The 19,883-nt window shown below is 30.8% G+C and overlaps 4 protein-coding genes across 7 annotated transcripts; all 4 read left to right on the top strand.

Annotated features, from left to right (window-relative positions):
* Positions 1-252: 252 nt before the first annotated feature.
* On the top strand, positions 253-1,575 carry LOC133700374 (uncharacterized). Of its 4 annotated transcripts, none has more exons than XR_009843386.1 (3): positions 253-338; positions 784-1,067; positions 1,251-1,575. XR_009843386.1 is itself a non-coding variant. In XM_062123878.1 (3 exons), exons 1-3 carry the CDS (start codon positions 517-519, stop codon positions 1,312-1,314), a joined length of 411 nt encoding a protein of 136 aa, XP_061979862.1. In that variant the 5' UTR covers positions 371-516; the 3' UTR covers positions 1,315-1,575. The 4 variants fall into 4 exon arrangements, 2 of the variants coding, with proteins under 2 accessions (XP_061979862.1, XP_061979863.1); XR_009843387.1 differs by having other exon boundaries at positions 266-338; positions 781-1,067; XM_062123878.1 differs by lacking the exon at positions 253-338 and adding an exon at positions 371-576 and having other exon boundaries at positions 781-1,067.
* A 3,256-nt stretch (positions 1,576-4,831) lies between these two features.
* LOC133702378 (uncharacterized) lies at positions 4,832-6,108 on the top strand. The gene is made up of 3 exons (XM_062126715.1): positions 4,832-5,281; positions 5,430-5,713; positions 5,914-6,108. The coding sequence occupies exons 1-3, from the start codon at positions 5,192-5,194 to the stop codon at positions 5,978-5,980; spliced, it is 441 nt and encodes a 146-aa protein (XP_061982699.1). The 5' UTR covers positions 4,832-5,191; the 3' UTR covers positions 5,981-6,108.
* Positions 6,109-10,430: 4,322 nt separating this feature from the next.
* On the top strand, positions 10,431-12,791 carry LOC133700966 (uncharacterized). Its single transcript, XM_062124710.1, has 2 exons — positions 10,431-10,774; positions 12,552-12,791. Exons 1-2 carry the CDS (start codon positions 10,548-10,550, stop codon positions 12,655-12,657), a joined length of 333 nt encoding a protein of 110 aa, XP_061980694.1. The 5' UTR covers positions 10,431-10,547; the 3' UTR covers positions 12,658-12,791.
* A 1,246-nt stretch (positions 12,792-14,037) lies between these two features.
* Positions 14,038-19,579, top strand: LOC133700965 (uncharacterized). The gene is made up of 5 exons (XM_062124709.1): positions 14,038-14,329; positions 15,259-15,308; positions 15,425-15,640; positions 17,456-17,629; positions 19,368-19,579. Exons 1-4 carry the CDS (start codon positions 14,287-14,289, stop codon positions 17,615-17,617), a joined length of 471 nt encoding a protein of 156 aa, XP_061980693.1. The 5' UTR covers positions 14,038-14,286; the 3' UTR covers positions 17,618-17,629; positions 19,368-19,579.
* The last annotated feature ends 304 nt before the right edge of the window (positions 19,580-19,883 follow it).

Genomic DNA, 19,883 nt, shown 5'->3' with positions numbered 1-19,883 from the left:
CTCGCAGTGTCTAGAAGACACTCCAATACTGTATGTTATTCGGGGTATCATGGAATAATTTCATAAATTTTTAATATTTTTTATTTAAAATATTTTTAAATAAAAAATACAATTAACAGATTTTAACAGGAAGTTCCTCGTCGAATCATGTAAAGCAATCGCGCGAAAGTTCCGAGTATCGAACCGCTTTCTCCACGATATCGTGCGATTTGATTTCATATTGTACTTAGGAAAATTTCCTCCTTATAAATTAAGGAGAACTAAAATGAGGAACAGCATGGATGCAAAACAAGTAGCGGAAAGGCCCTCTCTCGGAACGAACTCAAAGGAAGAGTCTGGTATGCATTATATATATATATATATATAAACCAGGCTGCCACCTCATATAATTGAACCGCTTTCTCCACGATATCGTGCGATTTCAATAAGACGTCTTTGACTTCATATCGTACTTAGGAAAATTTCCTCCTTATAAATTAAGGAGAACTAAAATGATTAACAGCATGGAGGAACAGCATGGATGCAAAACAAGTAGCGGAAAGGCCCTCTATCGGAACAACTCAAAGGAAGAGTCTGGTATGCATATATATATATATATATATATAAACCATGCTGCCACCTCATATATATACTTTGGTCATGATTCCTCTGATCGTTGTTAATTGTTTTCTAGGCTCCCTTCTCATCAGTTCCTTGTTCATATATAGATAATCAGTCGTCCATGCTTTTTCTTTTTTCTTTATTGAAATTCTAACGTATATAATTTGTTAACAATCCTAGCAGAAAAGGAAAAAAAGTGACGAACAAATAAGTAGAAGCATCAAAAGGATAAGGGCTGATATGGTTGAGATTAGCGAGGGGCAAAAGCGCATAAGGGAGGGGCAAAAGGAAGTGAGGGAACAATTTCAGGAGATAAATAAAGAGGCCGCCAAACTAAAAGAGGAAACTAATCTAATCACCAAGCAGAGTGCTGCAAATCAACTCCGGATTGATCTTATGTTTCAAATCCTCAGAGCAAGAGCTGAGAATGATTCTGCCAAGGATGCCTTTCTCACTCAAGCCTTGCGGTTTGTGATCCTCTCCACATCTTTGTACCTTCAGTTTAATTTGATTACCGGTCGTCACGACCAACTTGAATAATGTATATAGCAGTAGAAGACTTGGAACTGCAGATATATGCATGTTAATGGAATCTTAAGAGATCAATATGATTTACTAACGTTATCTTTTGTTTGAATGTTATGTTTCAGGGAGCTAATGACAAAGCAGGAGGGCAAAACCAGTGTTTGTGAACAGAAGCAAGGCCAAGATTAATGACTAACCGTGTTTCTCATTACTTGTACTTTTCTTTTTTCTTGTCGAGAAGCGAGAACAATCAAATTTACGTTGTTTCTTCCTGATATGCTCTTTTTTTTTTTAAATGAAATACACCCATGTAATAAAGAGTATTCGCCATAAATAATCGCTACAAGGCTTTCTATGGACCCTACCGATGATATCCTATATACTGAAGCTGTAATTTGATTTTAAAGCCAGATTTTAAAGGTATCATATATGTTTTGCATGTTTAAGTAATTGCCAGATTACCATGCATTGTCTTCTATGTTATAACTTATAATTCTTAAGAATCACAATAAGAATTCTTGAGAGAGAAAAGAAAAGACATTATCACAAGAAGAAGCATCATATTCTGCTAAAAATCTAAAAATTGCTTTTACATGTCAAACAAATCCTAAAATATGGATGGTAGGATTGGCATAAAGAAAAATCTTCGAAGCTATTGGAAAAAAGATATATATATGCTTAAAGCTTATCGAGAGAGAGAGAGAGAGAGAGATTTAAGATCACATTAAATTTTTATTGTTTTGGATATTAATTAATATCGTCGAGTATATATGACTTGTTCTTAGATCCAAGAACATAGGGATTAATTTACTTTCCTTTTGACGTGATCTGACCCAGCATGCATTAGAGCTATGCTATATATTTGATCTTACATTTCTTTTACTAACAGAGTATTTATTTAAAGACTACTGTCGTGAGAATTGGTTATACTTGAGATTAAGCTATAGATCAGTTCTCCAAGTGAAACTTTATTTTCTTTTCTTTTCCCGTAAACATGGGGATAGCTGTGCGGTGTTCTTTTCCATTATGCTGTGATCATTCTTTTTATTAGGTTATGTGATCTTAGCAAACTAGTAATTAAACTCAAGTTTATTATTTACGGTTGATATAAAATCACCTTGTTTTCAAATACATTAATTCCATATCAAAAAGTTTTGTCGGCTCAATAGTTCTAACATATAAGAGGTCAGATTAAGAGCAGTTTTTTTTTTTTTTTCTAAATGTGGTTAAATAAAGTTTTCGAAAGTAAAGAGAAAAAAAGGCTGGATCCATTCTAATGCATGATCAAGTCAATAAATAAGCTCTGCATGGAAGATCAAAGAGACTCAATAGTTTTAACACACAAGAGGTTATGAAAATAGCAGGGTTTTTTTTTTTCTTTCAAATATGTGGTCAGCGAAATTTTTCGAATGTAGAGAAAAAAAATCGTCTTAGATGGGAAGACGTGTTTGGGAGAGCATGAAGACGATTCAAGTTGATTTGTTCAATAGAGTTTTGGGAGGGGTGATGGCTAAAAGGGACGTGGAAAAGCTTGAATTCTCGTGCATGATCGAACGAGCACTTTATATATAGGAGAGAAGATAAAATTGATGAGTGTAATTTTATTATTATAAAATTAATGGTAAGGATTAGGCCTTCTATTGTCTCTTGTATATTATAAACTTAGAAAAAACTTTTATATTTAGTACAAATTCTCGTTTTAGAAAAGTTAAGATTTTCTTGTTCTTCGTAGATATTATGAAAAACCGCTTGAGAGGCAACTCTGATGGGGATTAAGGAAGATACGCATGTAGCAAGTGATAGATACGGAGAGCAGTGTTCGGTTAAAATATCAGTGGTCGTCGTCGTCATGGAAAATTGCAGCGATAACAATGAGAAAAATATTAAAGCTAATGTTGTCGAAGATAATGTACGTTAACGGTATAGAATATTTTCTCACTAATACCAATGATTTCACAATGAGGTAATGGATATAGGTTCTGTGTTTTACAGCACTCCATGTAGAAGCTGGTTCTCATTTAGCAGACGTACGTCGGGTTGTTTAAATAGATGATATTTCTCCCATCAATCTTCTTGGAATCAGGATAATTTGTACAAATTCCATCACCGATTTAACAATTTTGTCGATATAATTTTTTGTCGGTATTTATATTTATAATTCATTGGTAAATATTTTATTTATGGATTTATAAACAGAAACCGTCCATTGAATTCTCATTATAGAAGGTGGAACTGTGTTAAGATTAGAAGGAAGGAATAACTGTTTGTTACAGAAAAAAATATAGAAGAAAAAAAGAAAAAATAATGAAGAGAAAAGAAGGATCAATTGTCATATTATAAATTAAATATTAATAATATCTAAATATTTTTTACTTACAATAAAAAATATATGAATGATATAGTACATCTTAAAGGATCAGGATCGTGTGAGAACGTAGTCCTATCTATATTCTTAAAAAATTTAAATTATTTTTATTTAAAATTAATAATTTTTTATATTTTTGAATTATTTTAATGTATTGATATCAAAAATAATTTTTTAAAAATAAAAAAATATTATTTTAATATATTTTTAACTGGAAAATACTTTAAAAAACAACAACAACTATATTTTCAAACACACTATAAATAATAAATAACTAATTTCTTTTTTTGTGCGTTTTTTTTTTAATTATGAATATAACTAATCCTACGTTATAAGCTATGAATCACCGTAGATTTATAAAACAAAATATGGAAGACAACATCGTCGTGGTGCGAACAAAGAAATGCGTGGAAGAAATCGAAGAAGTGGGTCCTTAATTGTTTGTCGTGCACGGAATATAGGAAACAGCCATGACTTGTTGGCAATCTTTAAACAAAATTATTAATTAGTTCTAGTAATTTCATAAACTATATCTGGTAATCTTTATATATTTTTAAATCTGTTTTTAAGACAATCCTACGATCCTTCTCGATTTATTTTATTTTTGGATAGCATGAGAAAATAACTATATATTTTAAATGAAAATTTAAGAAATTGAAGATGGTCAACATTTTAATTAGGTGGATTATTTAAAGATTTTGATGATAAGACGATGAATTAATTAATTAGTTTTAATAAATCACAGGAGGAATTAAGTTATAATTATCGAAATGTCTGAGTCGAGCGAGAACGTTAAAAATCACGCGACCTAATCTTGAGTCGTGCGAGGAATCAGGCCTAGTCGAACGATTTCTGGCAGTATGATGTTGTCCGTGGGCGCAGTGTTTTTTTTCTTTAAGTGATCTCACGATTTATTTATTTGACTTGCTGCCATAGAGCGACATCGTGCGAAGTCAGGTAGTTTGGAAAGCATGAAGTTCCAGGAACCGCTCAAATCCGATTGTAAAAAAATTGACATCAATGTGTCTTTTATTATTATTATTATTATTATTATTATTATTATTAGTATATAATGAGAGGAGGTGTGGGACGGCAGTTTCGAGGAAAGTTGCTAGTCAAAAAAAGTCTAGTTGCTTCGAATGGATGCCGCCTCTCTCTCTGTCTCTCTCTTTTGTTGAAAATTTTTCCTTTTGAATATCAACTTCTCTATCTCGTCTGTCTCAGGTGTGATCGAAGTTTAAGAGGATGCATGGGTTACCTCCTAATATTTGCAAATCTAACTGACGGAGATATCACAATTAATGCTTCCGAGAAGAACGAATACAGATGACTTGCATTTTCCAAATCCTTAAATTATATGGATTCCCAATTAATTCAGACTTATCTGCATCACAAGTACAGATGTCAAAACAAAGTTCGGTTTCGCTCTTCACAAGGCCATCATCGTGCGAAAGCTTGAGATCGGGCAGCATCCTTCGCGTGGTATCGCACGATCAAAGATAAGACACAATACTACTGTCTTCTTCTTTTTTTAATGCCAACCATTATAGCGAGGGGCCCAGAGGAAAAGAGTGGGCAACTTGCTTACGATATCCACGGACCGACCTTCGTTTCCTTCGCAGGTTTATTTATATATTTTGCGATCTAAGTGAACACTTAGCTCGCGAAGTTATCCCCATCACTGTAGCAAAACTCTCATGCATGTGCAGGTTGATCATGAAGAGCTGCATTTATACAAAATTAGTTGGCGAGAGGACTTCTCTCGGAGCAACTCGAAGAAAACTTCCGCAGGTATAATTTAGAATTGCATGCCCTTCCTCATTTTATTGTTTTTGGACTTGTGTGTTTTATAATTAGATTGTACGTCTCAAATTGTGACTGTCATTTTCTTTTTCTTTTTTGTTTTAATTTCTAACAATCTAAAGATTACTTGAAACAGAAACGAGAAAATAATGACAGGAAATTAAGCAGGAGCGTCAAAAGGATAAGAGCTGACATGGTTGAGATCAGCGAGGGACAAAAACGCATAAGAGAGGGACAGAAGGAAATCAGGAAAAGATTTCAAGAAATAAGCGAAGAGGCTGCCAAACTGAGAGAGGAAACTAACGTAATCTCCAAGCAGAGCTCTGAAAATCAGCTCAGGATTGATCTAATGCTTCAAATAGTCAAAGCAAGAGCAGAGAATGATCATGCCAAAGACGCCTTGCTCACTCAAACCTTACGGTCAGTCATCCTCCAAATCTTTGTGCCTTGTGTTTAATTGTATTCCTGGTCTGCAAGATAAAGTTCTATTAGAAACCGAGAAATTAGAAGAGTTCCAGGCGCTGCAGTTATCTGCACGTTAATTTTCTTTTCTTAGTGGTTTTATGCATGTGATAGGGTTTACTGACGGTCTCTTAATTTGTTTCAATATTTTGTTTTAGGGATTTGATGGGAAAACGGAACTTGAGCAAAAGCAATCCTTCCGAGGAGAAACAAGAAGAACAATGAGTTGTATACAAACCATGTTAATAAAGTGCTATCCCCATGTTTCTTTTGAGTTGTAGTTGTGATCTATTCAAACCATGAGAACGATATTAATGCTACAGTTTAATGATATTTACGTTATTGTTTGTTTACTTTGTACTGAAATATTTTTTTCTAGTTTTATTATCGCAATTATCACAATGACTCTAGTCCTTATATTAATATATATTATCATGATTATAAAAAAAAAAAATTATTATTTTATGGTGTAAATTATATTCTCAAAAAATTTAATTTTTAAATATTTTAAATTATTTTAATGTGATAATTTAAAAAAAAATTAAAAAATATTATTTTAATAAATTTTAATATAAAAAATTATTTAAAAAATAACACAATCACATTCCCAAACAAACTATCTCATACAAAAATTTACAATAAAAAAGTACAAGGGCTTATTGGGACCTTTCTCCAACTTCATGTACGTACCCAAATGGAAGGCGTTAAAGAAATTAAATCATAATTAAAAAGTTAATAGTTAATAAAGTGTTAATATATAATATTGAATTATGCCAGAAGAAAGGATTAGCTAGCTCACATGCATTCCTACAATCAACTTTTTTATGGAGGAAAATGTGAAAATAAAAATAAAAATGAAGAGGTTAAAAATTAACATTTAGAAAAACAATACACGAGGTTTCGGTACTGATTGGAATTATTACAAGAAACAAATTGATTTATTTTTTGTTTATGATGAGAAGAAATTAAGAATTTCTTTTTTTATTTGATAATGAACAAATTACGAATTTGAACTTTACCAAAAAAAAAAAAACAATTAACAACGTCATAGCGAGTTTATCTTTTTCTTCTCTTCGGTTGTTTATTTATATACTAACGTAGTTCATGACGCACACACTTGGTCATTTTTCTTAAGAGAAAAGTAGAACAAAGAATCGTGGGCTGCATGGCTGTAAGTGATGGAATATTGACCGAAGCCTTGGGCTGCCGAAGCCGTTTCAACGCGAAAACAAAAGGCCTTCAAGAAAACCATCAGCTAAAAAACTAAACTATGTGAATGTTTTACTGTAGTTCAATTCATATTAAAATATTAAAATGTATTTTCAGTTATAAATTATTATTTTACTCTTCATTTTTTTTATAGGCGTTGTTTGAGGGGTAAAATAGCTATATAATTTTCATTCTTTACTTGTTTGGAGGCAAGAATGTTTTTTTTATCTTTTATAACAATACAATTATTATATTGTTTTTAAAAAGTCAATAATAACCTTTGATCCAGAAGTTTTATAATAAATTTTATTATTTTAATTAATAGTTGAATTATTCTATTACCCTTACCATTAGGATTTGTTAGCCTTACTTCAGGGGTTTGATTGTAGTTTCATAATAGTTTTTTATTATTATTCTTGTTGTTTAGTCCTAGGGACATTTTTGTTTTCCTACAAATTAGTGAACAGTGTGATTACTCTATTACCCTTGACATTTAGATTTTTTAGCCTTGGCTTCAAGGGTTTGGTTGTAATTTCATAATGATTTTTTTGTTATTATTGTTTAGTATTATGGGCATTTTTGTTTTTGTACAAATGAGAGAGAGAGAGAGAGAAAGAGAGAGAGAGAGAGAGAGAGTTGTTGACGCGTGCCTCACACGACCGCCGCCTTCATTTTGATCATGATTATGCCACATCATTTGATTCATCTCATCGTCCTTTTCCTTCTTGGGTAGCACATGCATGGTAGTTGGGTATGATTTGATTCCAATTCACTTTTATTTTTTTCTTTCTTTCTTTTCCTTCCTTTTCTTCTTCAGATTACGTGTTGGCCATGTAAAACATTATACTTGCCCTTCAACTTCCTTTTCTTTTGATTCATTCCTTTTTCTCTTAATTGAAATTGTTTTATTAACAATGATTATTTTTAATTGGATTTTATTTTTGATTTCATTTCTGGTGGTTTGATTTTTTTATTTTTTTTTTATCAAATTTGATCCTTATTTTTTTAATTGTTAATTTTTTTTGTTTTAATCATTTTCTTGATGGATTTCTTTTGAATTCCATCCTTAAGAATTTATTTTTATTTAATTTTTATGTCAAATTTGGTTCCAATTCTTTTAATTGCTATTTTTTAAATCATTTTCTTAATTGATTTTTTTTTCCAATTTCATCCCTAAATATTAAATTTCATTTATTTTTTATGTCAAATTTAGTCATGTATAATTCTTTTAATTATTATTTGTTTTGTTTTGCATTGTTTTTTTATTGATTTTTTTCCTTCTCAATTCCATCCTTTAATATTTGCTTGATTAAGAATCTTGCTTCTTGGTTCTTTCGGATTTACTTCTAATGGGGTTACTTGAGTCTCATGACTCGGGTCAGAGATCTAAAAGATTAGCCTAAGTTGATTTTGATATTTTATAATTATTTTTTTCAAATATTATTTTGCTATAATTTTTTTTGGTTTCCGATTTATAGGGTCATCCCAATTAAATGTTTTAGATCATGTGTTTGATTTGTTGACTTGGGTTGGCTATGAGGTTCACTCGAGACTTTTTTTTATGTTTTTTTATATATTTTTATCATATCTTTTGATGTTTCTTTTATCGGTCTACGGTTTTTTAAAAAAAAACCCTACAAATGAATGGCTATTTCCCTCAACATGGCCAAAATTATTCCACCTTTTCTTCGCATATGATTTGATTTCTTTCTCCGGAAAGGATCTAATAGAGGTGCAAATGACGGTAGATGTCTTGATTCCTTCTCCTTTTCCTTTGTGATGGCTTAGTTCGAAGAATTAGCAAGCAAAAGCACTTCATTTGTTGATCTATTGAATGAACTTAAGGGTTTTGATTGATTTATGTTACTCGCATTGAATAATATTGTATATGATATGACTCAAGTTTTTGCCTCTAGCTTTTTGAAAAACTAATATATAAAAATCCAATTATCCTATTTGAGCATATATTTTTAGGTTTGGTCTAAGCATAAATGCTACAGAGGTTCTTCTAGAAGAGTGAGTATAAAAAAATAATGCTTTAACTATATAAAAATAAATAAAACTAAGAATGCATGGTGGAGCAAGATTCATTGTAGCGTGTAAAGATTTTTTTTTGACATTCAAAATGCAAGTAAACGAATAACAAATTAAGGGGCAATTTTTATTTTCATGGAGTTTAACTGGTATTATCCAATTAAATAAGGATAAATTGGTTTTTTTATATATATATTTTATACGGTAAAATTATTAATTTACCCTTTAAATAAAAAAATATATTGGAGGCAAGAAGTGTTTTTTACTTTTTATTTTTTTTTCACAATATAATTACTTAATTACTCTTTACATTTTATTTACTTGAACTTGCTTTGAAGGGTGTTTTTATTATTTTATTATGAGTTTTTTTTGTAATTATCCAATACACTCAAGGATAATTAAGTATTTTAACATACATAAAAGATACTTAGAAATAAAAATTGGTTTGTGCGTGTAACAAATGAACTAGAAAATAGGAGTAGCCTGTGCCTTTCATGCGGGTTCCTCCGCTGACCAGACACCACCTTTCATGGTGGAGTTTCAACTTCTCTCTCTCGTCTGTCTCAGGTGTGATTGATGTTAAAGAGCGTGTTTGACAGTATGGTTGTGGGTGCTTTTCAAATAGTTTTTCGTATTGAAATGCTTGTCAATGATTTTTTTTATTTTTTAAAAATTATTTTTGATATCAGCATATCAAAACGATCTAAAAAGTATAAACTACACGTAATTTTAATAAAAAAAAAATTTATATTTTAATGAAATGTAATTACAAACACAATATAAAACGGTGAAAAAGAGGATGCATGGGTTCCCTCCTAATATTTGCAAATCTAACTGGCGGAGATATCACAATTAATGCTTCCGAGAAGAACGAATACAGATGACTTGCATTTTCCAAATCCTTAAATTATATGGATTCCCAATTAATTCAGACTTATCTGCATCACAAGTACAGATGTCAAAACAAAGTTCGGTTTCGCTCTTCACAAGGCCATCATCGTGCGAAAGCTTGAGATCGGGCAGCATCCTTCGCGTGGTATCGCACGATCAAAGATAAGACACAATACTATTGTCTTCTTCTTTTTTTAATGCCGACTTATAGCGAGGGGCCCAGAGGAAAAGAGTTGGCAACTTGCTTTCGACTATCCACGGACCGACCTACGTTTCCCTCACAGGTTTATTTATTTTGCGATCATTAAATACTTGGCTCCCGAAGTTATCACCATCACCGTAGCAAAACTCTCATGCATGTGCAGGTTGATCACGAAGAGCTGCATTTATAAAAAATTAGTTGGCGAGAGGACTTCTCTCGGAGCAACTCGAAGAAAACTTCCGCAGTTATAATTTAGAAGTGCATGCCCTTCTTCATTTTATTGTTTTTGGACTTGTGTGTTTTATAATTAGATTGTACGTCTCAAATTGTGACTGTCATTTTCATTTTCTTTTTCTTTTTTGTTTTAATTTCTAACAATCTAAAGATTACTTGAAACAGAAACGAGAAAATAATGACAGGAAATTAAGCAGGAGCGTCAAAAGGATAAGAGCTGACATGGTTGAGATCAGCGAGGGACAAAAACGCATAAGAGAGGGACAGAAGGAAATCAGGAAAAGATTTCAAGAAATAAGCGAAGAGGCTGCCAAACTGAGAGAGGAAACTAACGTAATCTCCAAGCAGAGCTCTGAAAATCAACTCAGGCTTGATCTAATGCTTCAAATAGTCAAAGCAAGAGCAGAGAATGATCATGCCAAAGACGCCTTGCTCACTCAAACTTTACGGTCAGTCATCCTCCAAATCTTTGTGCCTTGTGTTTAATTGTATTCCTGGTCTGCAAGATAAAGTTCTACCATGTAGGAGATGAGGAATATATCGTATTAGAAACAGAGAAATTAGAAGATAATTTTTCTGATTGAATTTTAATTTTAATTTAATCCTTGGCATTTGATTTTAATTTATTTTATGTCAAAATTGATCTATTTTATTATTATTATTTATTTTGTTTTTATTACTTTTTTTCCCTCAATTTTATCCCTTATTATTTTATGATTGTGGGGTTAGTCTTGAACTCATGATCAGGATCACAAGTTTTGAATATTAATATAGATTGACTTTAGTTTTTTTTAAGAGTCTTTATTAAATTTAATTTTTTCCAGTCTCATTATTTAATATTTGATTTATTATAAATTAGTTTTTGTTTTTTTTTATAGAGTTATCTTAATCTTATACCTATAATTAATCATAAGGTCAATGAGATAACATGTGTTAACTCAGATTTTTTTCACCTTTTTGTTTAGTTTTTTTTATATTATTTAAATTATATGAATTTATTAAACTCAATTAAATCAATAACCGGAATCTCATATTTATTTTTGTATATTTGAACATTTTTATGTTACCTTAACATTCATTTATACGATGAAAAAAAATTGAGTTATCCTAATGAGACACCTATCTTGCATTAAACAATACAAGACACGCGCCAAATATGTGGATTATATCAAGTAAAAATATCATTGGGATTAACAGCAGATTCATCACTAATTTATCAACCACTTCTCAATTCGATTCCCAGATCATATTTTACTCTTCTGTTAGATCCCCCATTAAATTTATGAATGTTTCACATTGAAATCACCTACCTCAAGCAATAAAACAATAATTTTTTAAGATAACTTGAAGTTTTTTTTAAAAAAAAATTACCATGATTTTAGACTAAAGTACTTTTATTGAGTATCTTTTAAAAGATTAGAAATCCAACTGATTAAAAATATAATTTAAGGATTCAAATGAAAAAAAAGAAGCAATAAGTAAGTTAGGAGTGGTATGAATCATAGTTTAGAGTTTATTTGACTTTGATAACTAACTAGTAAACTTCTACGTGCATTACCATTTAGAGTTTATTTGACTTTTGTTGTGTTGTAAAATTAAACTTATCGGATTATTTTTAATGAATTGTTATGATATACTATTAGTAAAATAATTAAACACTCATCTATAAGCATCACTTTCTGGCTTTTGAAATGAAAAACTAATATATTTTTAAATTGTTTTTTTAAATACTCTTTTATCATAAAAATCACATTTATTCTAATTTTTAAAATTTTAATCAAATATATCTTTAATGTTCTTCTTTAAAGCAAAGCAATTAGCAAAGTAGTAAACAAATTCAAGGAGTCAAACAAACTCTAATTATTCTACACACGCAATGAAAAGTGGGGGCCAAATTGTTTACAATATTCCAGAAAGAAATCCAGGCTCGTGTCTTTTGATATTTAGATATTGTAGTAGTATTTATATTTTAAAGTGTTTTTTATTTAAAAATATATTAAAATATTTTTATTTTTTAAAAATATATTTTTAATATTAATATATCAAAATAATTTGAATATATATATATATATATATATAAACTTCTAGATTTTTTCATAAAAAAACACGAAAATAAATGCACTAGAAAATAGGAGTAGCCTGTGCCTTTCATACGGGTACTTCCTCCGCTGACCAGACACCACCGTTCATGATGAAGTTTCAACTTCTCTTTCTCGTCTGTCTCAGGTGTGATCGAAGTTTAAGAGGATGCATGGGTTACCTCCTAATATTTGCAAATCTAACTGGCGGAGATATCATAATTAATGCTTCCGAGAAGAACAAATACCTATGACCATGGGTCAATGAGATAACCTGTGTTAACTCAAATTTTTTTATTTTTGTTTTTTTAATTAGATTTTTTATATTATTGAAATTATATGACTCTATTAAACTCAATTAAATCAATAGCCTGAATCTCTTTTTTTATATTTGAAAATTTTTTCGTCACCTTAACATTCATTTTATACCATGAAAAAAAATTAAGTTATTCTATACATAGCATGTGACACCTATCTTGCACTAAACTATACAACACACACACCAAATATGTGGATTATATCAAGTAAAAAAAATCACTGGGATTAAGAGCAGATTAATCACTAATTTAATTATAAACCACTTCTCAATTCGATTTACAGATTATATTTTACTCTTTTGTTAGATCCCCCATTAAATTTAGAAATGTTTCACGTTGAAATGACCTACCTCAGGCAATAAAACAATAATTTTTAAAGATAACTTAAAGTTTTTTTCTTAAAAAAATTATCATGATTTTAGACTAAAGTACTTTTATTGAGTATCTTTTAAAAGATTAGAAATCCAACTGATAAAAATTATAATTTAAAGATTCAAATGAAAAAGAAGAAGCAATAAATAACTTAGGATTGGTATAAATTATAATTATTAAACTTGGTCTAATTAATAGAATGATTTAGCTCTTGAAACGAGCTTGACACTAAAAATAAAATATCTTGAAGTTAATTTGATTTAACCAGATCCTTTAAGTTAAAATTCTAGATTTAAAATAAAAAATTAAAAACTTCTAGATTTTTTCATAAAAAAACACGAAAATAAATATCCTCAATAGAAGAAGAAAAAGAAGAAGTCGTCTGGGAGAGATTTTTTTGTCAACCAAAATCTATGGTGGGTCGTGGCTTTATCATAAATACCCTAAAGGGCAAAAGAGTGTTAGCCATGTTATGACGTCCATTCAAGTGTGCTATAATATAATCTTTAACGAAGTGGCGCTATCATTTTATCAGCGCCTGGTCTGATTAATTGACTAGAGTTGCAACGTGGACCAATAAAAGCAGATAGAGTCCAGCAATAGCTAGCTAAAAGCCAAGAGAAAGAGATTGGAAAAAATATACCAGACTCGAATATGGATGGCTTCACGATATTAAAATTCACCTAAATTCTTTTTTTTTAAAAAAAACTCAATTATTTATTCAATTCAGATCAAATCTCGACCTATAAATAGAAAATTATAAACTAAATAGAAAAAATAAAAACATTATAATTTTTTTTATTAAAAAAAACACATTTTCTCCTGAAAGTCCTGTATCATCACATATTTTTGAAAAGTGCAATTTCGACCTATAAATAGAATTATCTTTCTCCGTACAAATTATTAACTTAACAATGAGTAGTGGCTTACTTTGATTCTCAACAGTCAAAAGCCGAAACAAGACGTATAGTGGTCGTGTTCAACGGTAAAGCCAAAAAGGGAAACTTGACTACAGAAGTATCCATGGGGCTCCTTTCGCTCCCTAGCAATCGCGCAGGATAACGAAGGTTTCGCGCGATTTGCAGACATCAGTACCTTTATAAATATTTTCAGATTCTCGAAAATGATATTTCTTCCACAAGACTTGTTCTTTACTGCTACAAATCTCCTTGTTTCTTCATCAACTGATCGTCGATGGAGCGTAAAACTTTCTCTGCGAACTTGAAGGATGCTAATAGTAAGTCTATTGAAGATTAATATTGTTGCTTATTTTCTCCTTTTTTTTCCGGTTGGTACATGTTGTTTCTTGTTCAGTCCAGATCTGAGATATTTCAAGCTCAACTTCGGCCTGCAATTTCAAACTACGTCTGGTTTATTGAGATTATTCCCAACTTTATGCCCTAGTTCTTACCTGTCTCTTCGTAGCAAAGTGATATTTTTAGTGCAAAGAGGATCGAAGGGTTTGTCATAATTAGATTCTTCTTTTTCTTTCTCTCTCTCTCTCTCTCTTTTCCGGGAAAAGGTCCTAAATTTTTATTACAATTGAAGAGTTTGATGTGAAGATAAAACTTGGCGATTGATCAAATATGGAAATACGATTAACGTAGTAAAACATCATTCAATTCTTCTTTCTCTTTCCATAGAAATACAAGTTAGTAGTTGGCTGACAAAAAAAGGATGTTGGGTCTGTACAATTACAACATGGATTAAGCTGATCACTATTGTAAGATTGAAGAATTAACTTGGCCTCCTTCTTTATGGGCAAATAGAGGTTGAATCCCTTGAAGGGATTTGAACCCCTAGCCTTCTCCTTGATGGGAGGTTGATATAATTAGTCCACCTGAAAGCCTATTGGTTGAGAGGTGGATAATTGCATTATTATGCTTAATGTCTTACGCTATTTATTTGTTTATTTATTTTTATTAATATTCTAGTTAATTTTCAAGGCATTCAACCCGTCACTCTTTTATGCGTTGAGATTAGTTTTGTTTCTCTGTGGCTTTTTGATGGTAGCTATTGAAGTCCATGGCATTCAAGTTCCTCATATATTGTCTTGATGCTCTGTTCGTTCAAGTTCCTCTCATGCATCTATCTATTATTATTGTTACTGTTATTATTATTTGTCTTTGTTCTTCTTTTCTGTTTCTTACTCAAATCGTTTTCCAGATCAGAAAGTGAAAAAGAGAAAAAACAGAGAGTGTACGAAATATGCAAAGGTAAACAACAAATGTTCATATTAATCAAAGCTCTTGATTGAGGAGCAAAAGCACCTCATTTTTTCTCCTTTTTTTCCCCTCTCCTTGCTTTCATGATACTGTCTTTGATTTGACAGAAAACGAAGATGATTCAGCATTCCTTACGTGCTATTGGTGAGGAAATTGAGGAGAACGAGGAGGAAAATGGTTCCATTCTTCAGATGCTGCAACGAAAGCAGCTTGACATCAAACAGCAGAAAGCTGACTTCTGTGATTCGCAGAACAAAATAATCACTGCACATGAAAACTGTGTAGGTGCGTTGTTGCAAAAGCCATTAGTCCAATACCTCATGGTGAGTTTCTCTCCGTCTTCCTTTTAATTTCTCAACTTGTTTTGTTAAATAGAGAACAATGTGCTTTAGAATATGTGGAGTAAATGGAATTTTAGACAGATGAAGTTTAATTGTGGTGAAAATGTGCTTTAGCACTTGCTTTATCTTCATCGTAATCTAGTTATAATTAAGATGCTTCCTGGTTTTGAAGATATAATGGATTATTTTTGTACAGTGGAAGGATTTTCATTGGTGCATAGTGTTAGAAAATAACATAAATCATATTTTGGGACTTTATGTAATAGCTTAAGCCTTTAGATTGAAATGATTCTTTAACATGATATCAGAACCTTGTTTACCAAGTAGTCATGAGTTCGAATCTCACCACCCCCATTCTATTTGATAAAAATTAAACACAAGATAATGTGAGTTTGTGTAAGTTTTAAGCCCAAAAGGCTGTCATCTGAGGGGGTGTGTTAGAAAACAATATAAATCATATCTTAGAACCTCATCTAATAATTTAAGTTTTTAGATTGAGATGGTTTTTTGATACATAATAGAAAGTCGGTTGTTTTCCAAACATATTGAGATTGACAAGTTAATTATTATTAGGATTATAATCATTTATTTGAATTCAATAACCATGATTTATCATGTGAAAACACTCTCCCATTCCGTGCTTCTTTTAAGAAGCTAGAAAAAAAGCTTGCGTTGATAATGTAGAAGAGCCTTTTCACATTGGTGTTGTACTGTCATTGATTTGGAATATTAATTCTTTACAAATTCGATGAAAGTGGGATGATTACCTTATAAAAAAGGTGATTTGACTAATATCATGACCAAGTATTTAATCCTTTATATTAATCATAATAAATCACTTCCGATAATTCCTTGTATGATCATGTTGTAAGATTTGTAATTGATTTGTGATATTTAGTTAATTGAGGATTTATGAATGGTTTTTATTGGTTTTTTTTACTTCCATTGTTATAATTGTAACATTATGGCATTTTAAATTTATTTTTTAGGGCGTTACGCTAAATTGAAGCACATTGAGTTCTTGAGCTACGATAAAAATATATATAAAACAAATTGTCAAAGCATGCATGATGAATATGTTAGATATTAGTTGAAATTTTAGTCTAAGTAGGAATTTTTGATAAAAAATGATCAAAAAGAATTTGTGTCTATAATCCTTGTTGAACTAGTCTATTATAATTTTTATTAGATTATGATAGCTAAATGCTGTAATCGCTCTATGTATTCAGAATTTAAAAAGTGTTAAACCAATTAATAAAAGATTGGGAGATTAAATATTTGTGTGCATAATGTTTTTAATAATTGGTATTAGAGTTTTTCAGCAATTGATATCAAAGCTGGGAAGAAAATAAGAAAAGCCTAAAGGGTTTAGTGTTTTAAACCATCGGTATAAGAGCTTTTCAACAGGAAATTCCCATCATTTTTAAGTTATATGTTAATTTTCTCAAGTTAATTTTTTTTTAACAGTGAGGAAAACTGTACAAAAAGAGTCAAAGAATCTGCTTAAAAAAAGGCAGGAGATGGAGAACTGAGCCAAATCTAATGAGTTTTCTTATATAAAAAAAAAGAGTTGACCAATTATAAAGGGATAATTTCTTATTTAAAGGGTATTTTAATAACTATAAAGGAAAACAAAATAAAACAAAATCTCAAAAGATGAACTTACTGGTCAGTGAGAATTAGACAAAACTCATTGTTTATTACCATTTATGTTAGGATATATGTATATTATTGAATTTAGTTCCAACTTCTTTTAATTTCTTGTACTTATGGATAATGCTATGATCTCTCTTACAGGCGGGATCTAACCAGCTAGAAATTGCGCAATGTGTTATGTTTTCTCCAAATGCCAATTCGGATGATAGGATTCCATCCGAGGATGGCATTGTTGAATTGAAACATCGTTCTAAGATGTCGGATAAGCAGATTGAAGTTTTATGCAAAATCTTGACAGGATGACAAGCTTGAAAGGTACCATCCATTGTTTTTTCGCTTAAAACTATTATGGTGCGTGCATTTTATTCCAAAAGTTGAACTTGCGTGATGTCATTCATGCATGCGAGTATATTTAAATGTTTTTAGTGGTGATTTAAGTTCAAAATTGTTTAGCAGTAAATTGCAGAGTGAGAGAAATTGTAGTCTTCAATCTGTGAAGATCATAAAAAAACGAATTTAATGCTCAGAACCAATCTCCCAACTATATATTGTAGACCTTCCGAATCCGTAGAACCTCCTCTCATATTTTGTATCTTGGTGACTTTGGATCAACATTCCAGGTCCCATTCCGTGTCTCTCATTCTTGATCTTGACAAGCTAATTCATTTTTGTCCAACGAATCTTAGTCCACTATTGGTTTATCAAGTTGGATTCAAATCCTCCCAGGTCATGTTCTTTGAATATAAACGTTGATTTTCAGTTAGAATTTCTATTCATGCTAGGTAATTGGTTTTTAATATGTTTAGTTTTGTATCGTTGTATAAAATCCTAACTATTGAATTGTTGATTTTGAATTCTAAAATCTAGATTAATAAACATGTTATATCCTTTTTGTTCTCATTTTTTTTTATATTCTAGATCCTTAATTTTTGATATCGTATTAGAGCAAAATGGTTGTTTTTAACAATTGATCGTGTTGAAAGCAAACCAGATTTTGATTTTAAAAAACAGAGGAATTGGTCTATCGGTTGTGAACCGGTCAACTGGCTAGAATAAGTTGAATCGGTTGACTGGTTCAGTTGGCAGAATATTTTTTCTCTTCAGGTTAGGATTTTTTTATATTAGTTTAATTCCTTAATTGTCCAGGACTTTATGCCTATAAAAGGCTTGCAATTCTACATTATTGATAAGTACAAAGAGAGAGAAAGAATGACAATTCAACATTATAGATAAGTACAAAAAGAGAGAATGACTAAGAGGAGCTTAAAAAGATATACTTAATAAAAGTATATCTTCCTCTTAATTTTCTTCTTGTTCTTGAGTTTTTAACTTTGCAATATTGTTACCGATGTAAGAATTATGCTCCTACGTATTAGAGTTGTCCTACATTGGTCATTCCTTCAAGATGTATATTTTTTTTCTAGAAAACAATAGGCTTTCCTGCTGTTACTTGAAGCTATACGGTTTTTGTCGATGTTATAAATTTCTTCACTTATCATTCATTGCAATTAACCATACCAAAACAACTTAATCCTAAATTTTCAGGGAACATAATGATGGGTTTTATATGTTGAGTAACACAACTCGGAGTGATAGTTATCTGACATTAAATACCATGCATCAAGTCCAACTTTGTTAGAAATTTAATATAAAAATATTCTTGAAATCTTGTCTCCTAACTTAAATTTTTTAATATGATATTAATTAAAACTTTAAAAACTAAACTGTTACGAGTCAATCCCAACTGCTGTCTTTTTTCTACCTGTACTAAAAATCCCTACCTTGTATTAAAATCAATTTGTAAATTAATTTTATTATATCCTTTACTATTTTAAAAAGCCCTTAAACTTAAATAACCCAAATTAATAGATCATGAAGATCAAAACTAAACTTCTTTTATTGCAACAAATTTTAGTGAATGATATGCTACATTACTTAACGTGAGTCAAAGCGTAAATCTTTTTTCATGCTTCCATCTTTCCTTCGTTTTGCTTGTGAAATTAAAATCTGTTTAAGGGTTTCCTACTTAATAACGGTGCTTATGATCATGCAGGAGATTCGCAGAGGATCTGGAATCAAGATGTCGGTTGTGTGCTGCCCGGATAGATGCTATTTTTCATGTCTTTCCCCTGATTCCATCTGGATTCATACCATGTGATGAAACATAACATCCCAAATAATGAATTTTCCATTCTGTTTCTGAATCTTGTCGCTCTGTGGAGGACAGAATGCTTTTAAACTTTGAGTGCATTTACATTTGCGTAACTTATTATTATGTTTGTATTGGTTTTTATCCTTTTTTACTTGCAGGTCAATTGTTTTAGGAAAAATTATGCGTATGATGTGCATGAAAATGAAGAAGGAAACATGATAATCAACTCATATAAACATCAACACACTATAGAATGTTACTTTCAGTTATTGAAATGGAATAAATATTTGCAGGCTTCAGCTAATAGTATTTACGTATGACTGTATTAAGGTTGTCGGTGTTTGACAAGTGCACTTTATACACGACAGTGGTTACAAGACTCATTTTATTTGTATCGGTGTCCTCTTCCTTTCTAGA

This window comes from Populus nigra, chromosome 8, assembly GCF_951802175.1.
Source record: "Populus nigra chromosome 8, ddPopNigr1.1, whole genome shotgun sequence".
Classification (NCBI taxonomy): Eukaryota; Viridiplantae; Streptophyta; class Magnoliopsida; order Malpighiales; family Salicaceae; genus Populus; species Populus nigra.
This window is presented reverse-complemented; position numbering and strand designations above follow the sequence as displayed.

Coding starts and splice junctions, on each gene's coding strand:
- LOC133700966 (XM_062124710.1), top strand. CDS start 10,548: ATGGTTGAGATCAGCGAGGGACAAAAACGCATAAGAGAGGGACAGAAG. Junction 10,775..12,551: donor TTGCTCACTCAAACTTTACG/GTCAGTCATCCT, acceptor CGTCTGTCTCAG/GTGTGATCGAAGTTTAAGAG.
- LOC133700965 (XM_062124709.1), top strand. CDS start 14,287: ATGGAGCGTAAAACTTTCTCTGCGAACTTGAAGGATGCTAATA. Junction 14,330..15,258: donor GAACTTGAAGGATGCTAATA/GTAAGTCTATTG, acceptor ATCGTTTTCCAG/ATCAGAAAGTGAAAAAGAGA. Junction 15,641..17,455: donor CATTAGTCCAATACCTCATG/GTGAGTTTCTCT, acceptor TCTCTCTTACAG/GCGGGATCTAACCAGCTAGA.
- LOC133700374 (XM_062123878.1), top strand. CDS start 517: ATGGATGCAAAACAAGTAGCGGAAAGGCCCTCTATCGGAACAACTCAA. Junction 577..780: donor CAACTCAAAGGAAGAGTCTG/GTATGCATATAT, acceptor TAACAATCCTAG/CAGAAAAGGAAAAAAAGTGA. Junction 1,068..1,250: donor TTTCTCACTCAAGCCTTGCG/GTTTGTGATCCT, acceptor GTTATGTTTCAG/GGAGCTAATGACAAAGCAGG.
- LOC133702378 (XM_062126715.1), top strand. CDS start 5,192: ATGTGCAGGTTGATCATGAAGAGCTGCATTTATACAAAATTAGTTGGC. Junction 5,282..5,429: donor CTCGAAGAAAACTTCCGCAG/GTATAATTTAGA, acceptor TACTTGAAACAG/AAACGAGAAAATAATGACAG. Junction 5,714..5,913: donor TTGCTCACTCAAACCTTACG/GTCAGTCATCCT, acceptor ATTTTGTTTTAG/GGATTTGATGGGAAAACGGA.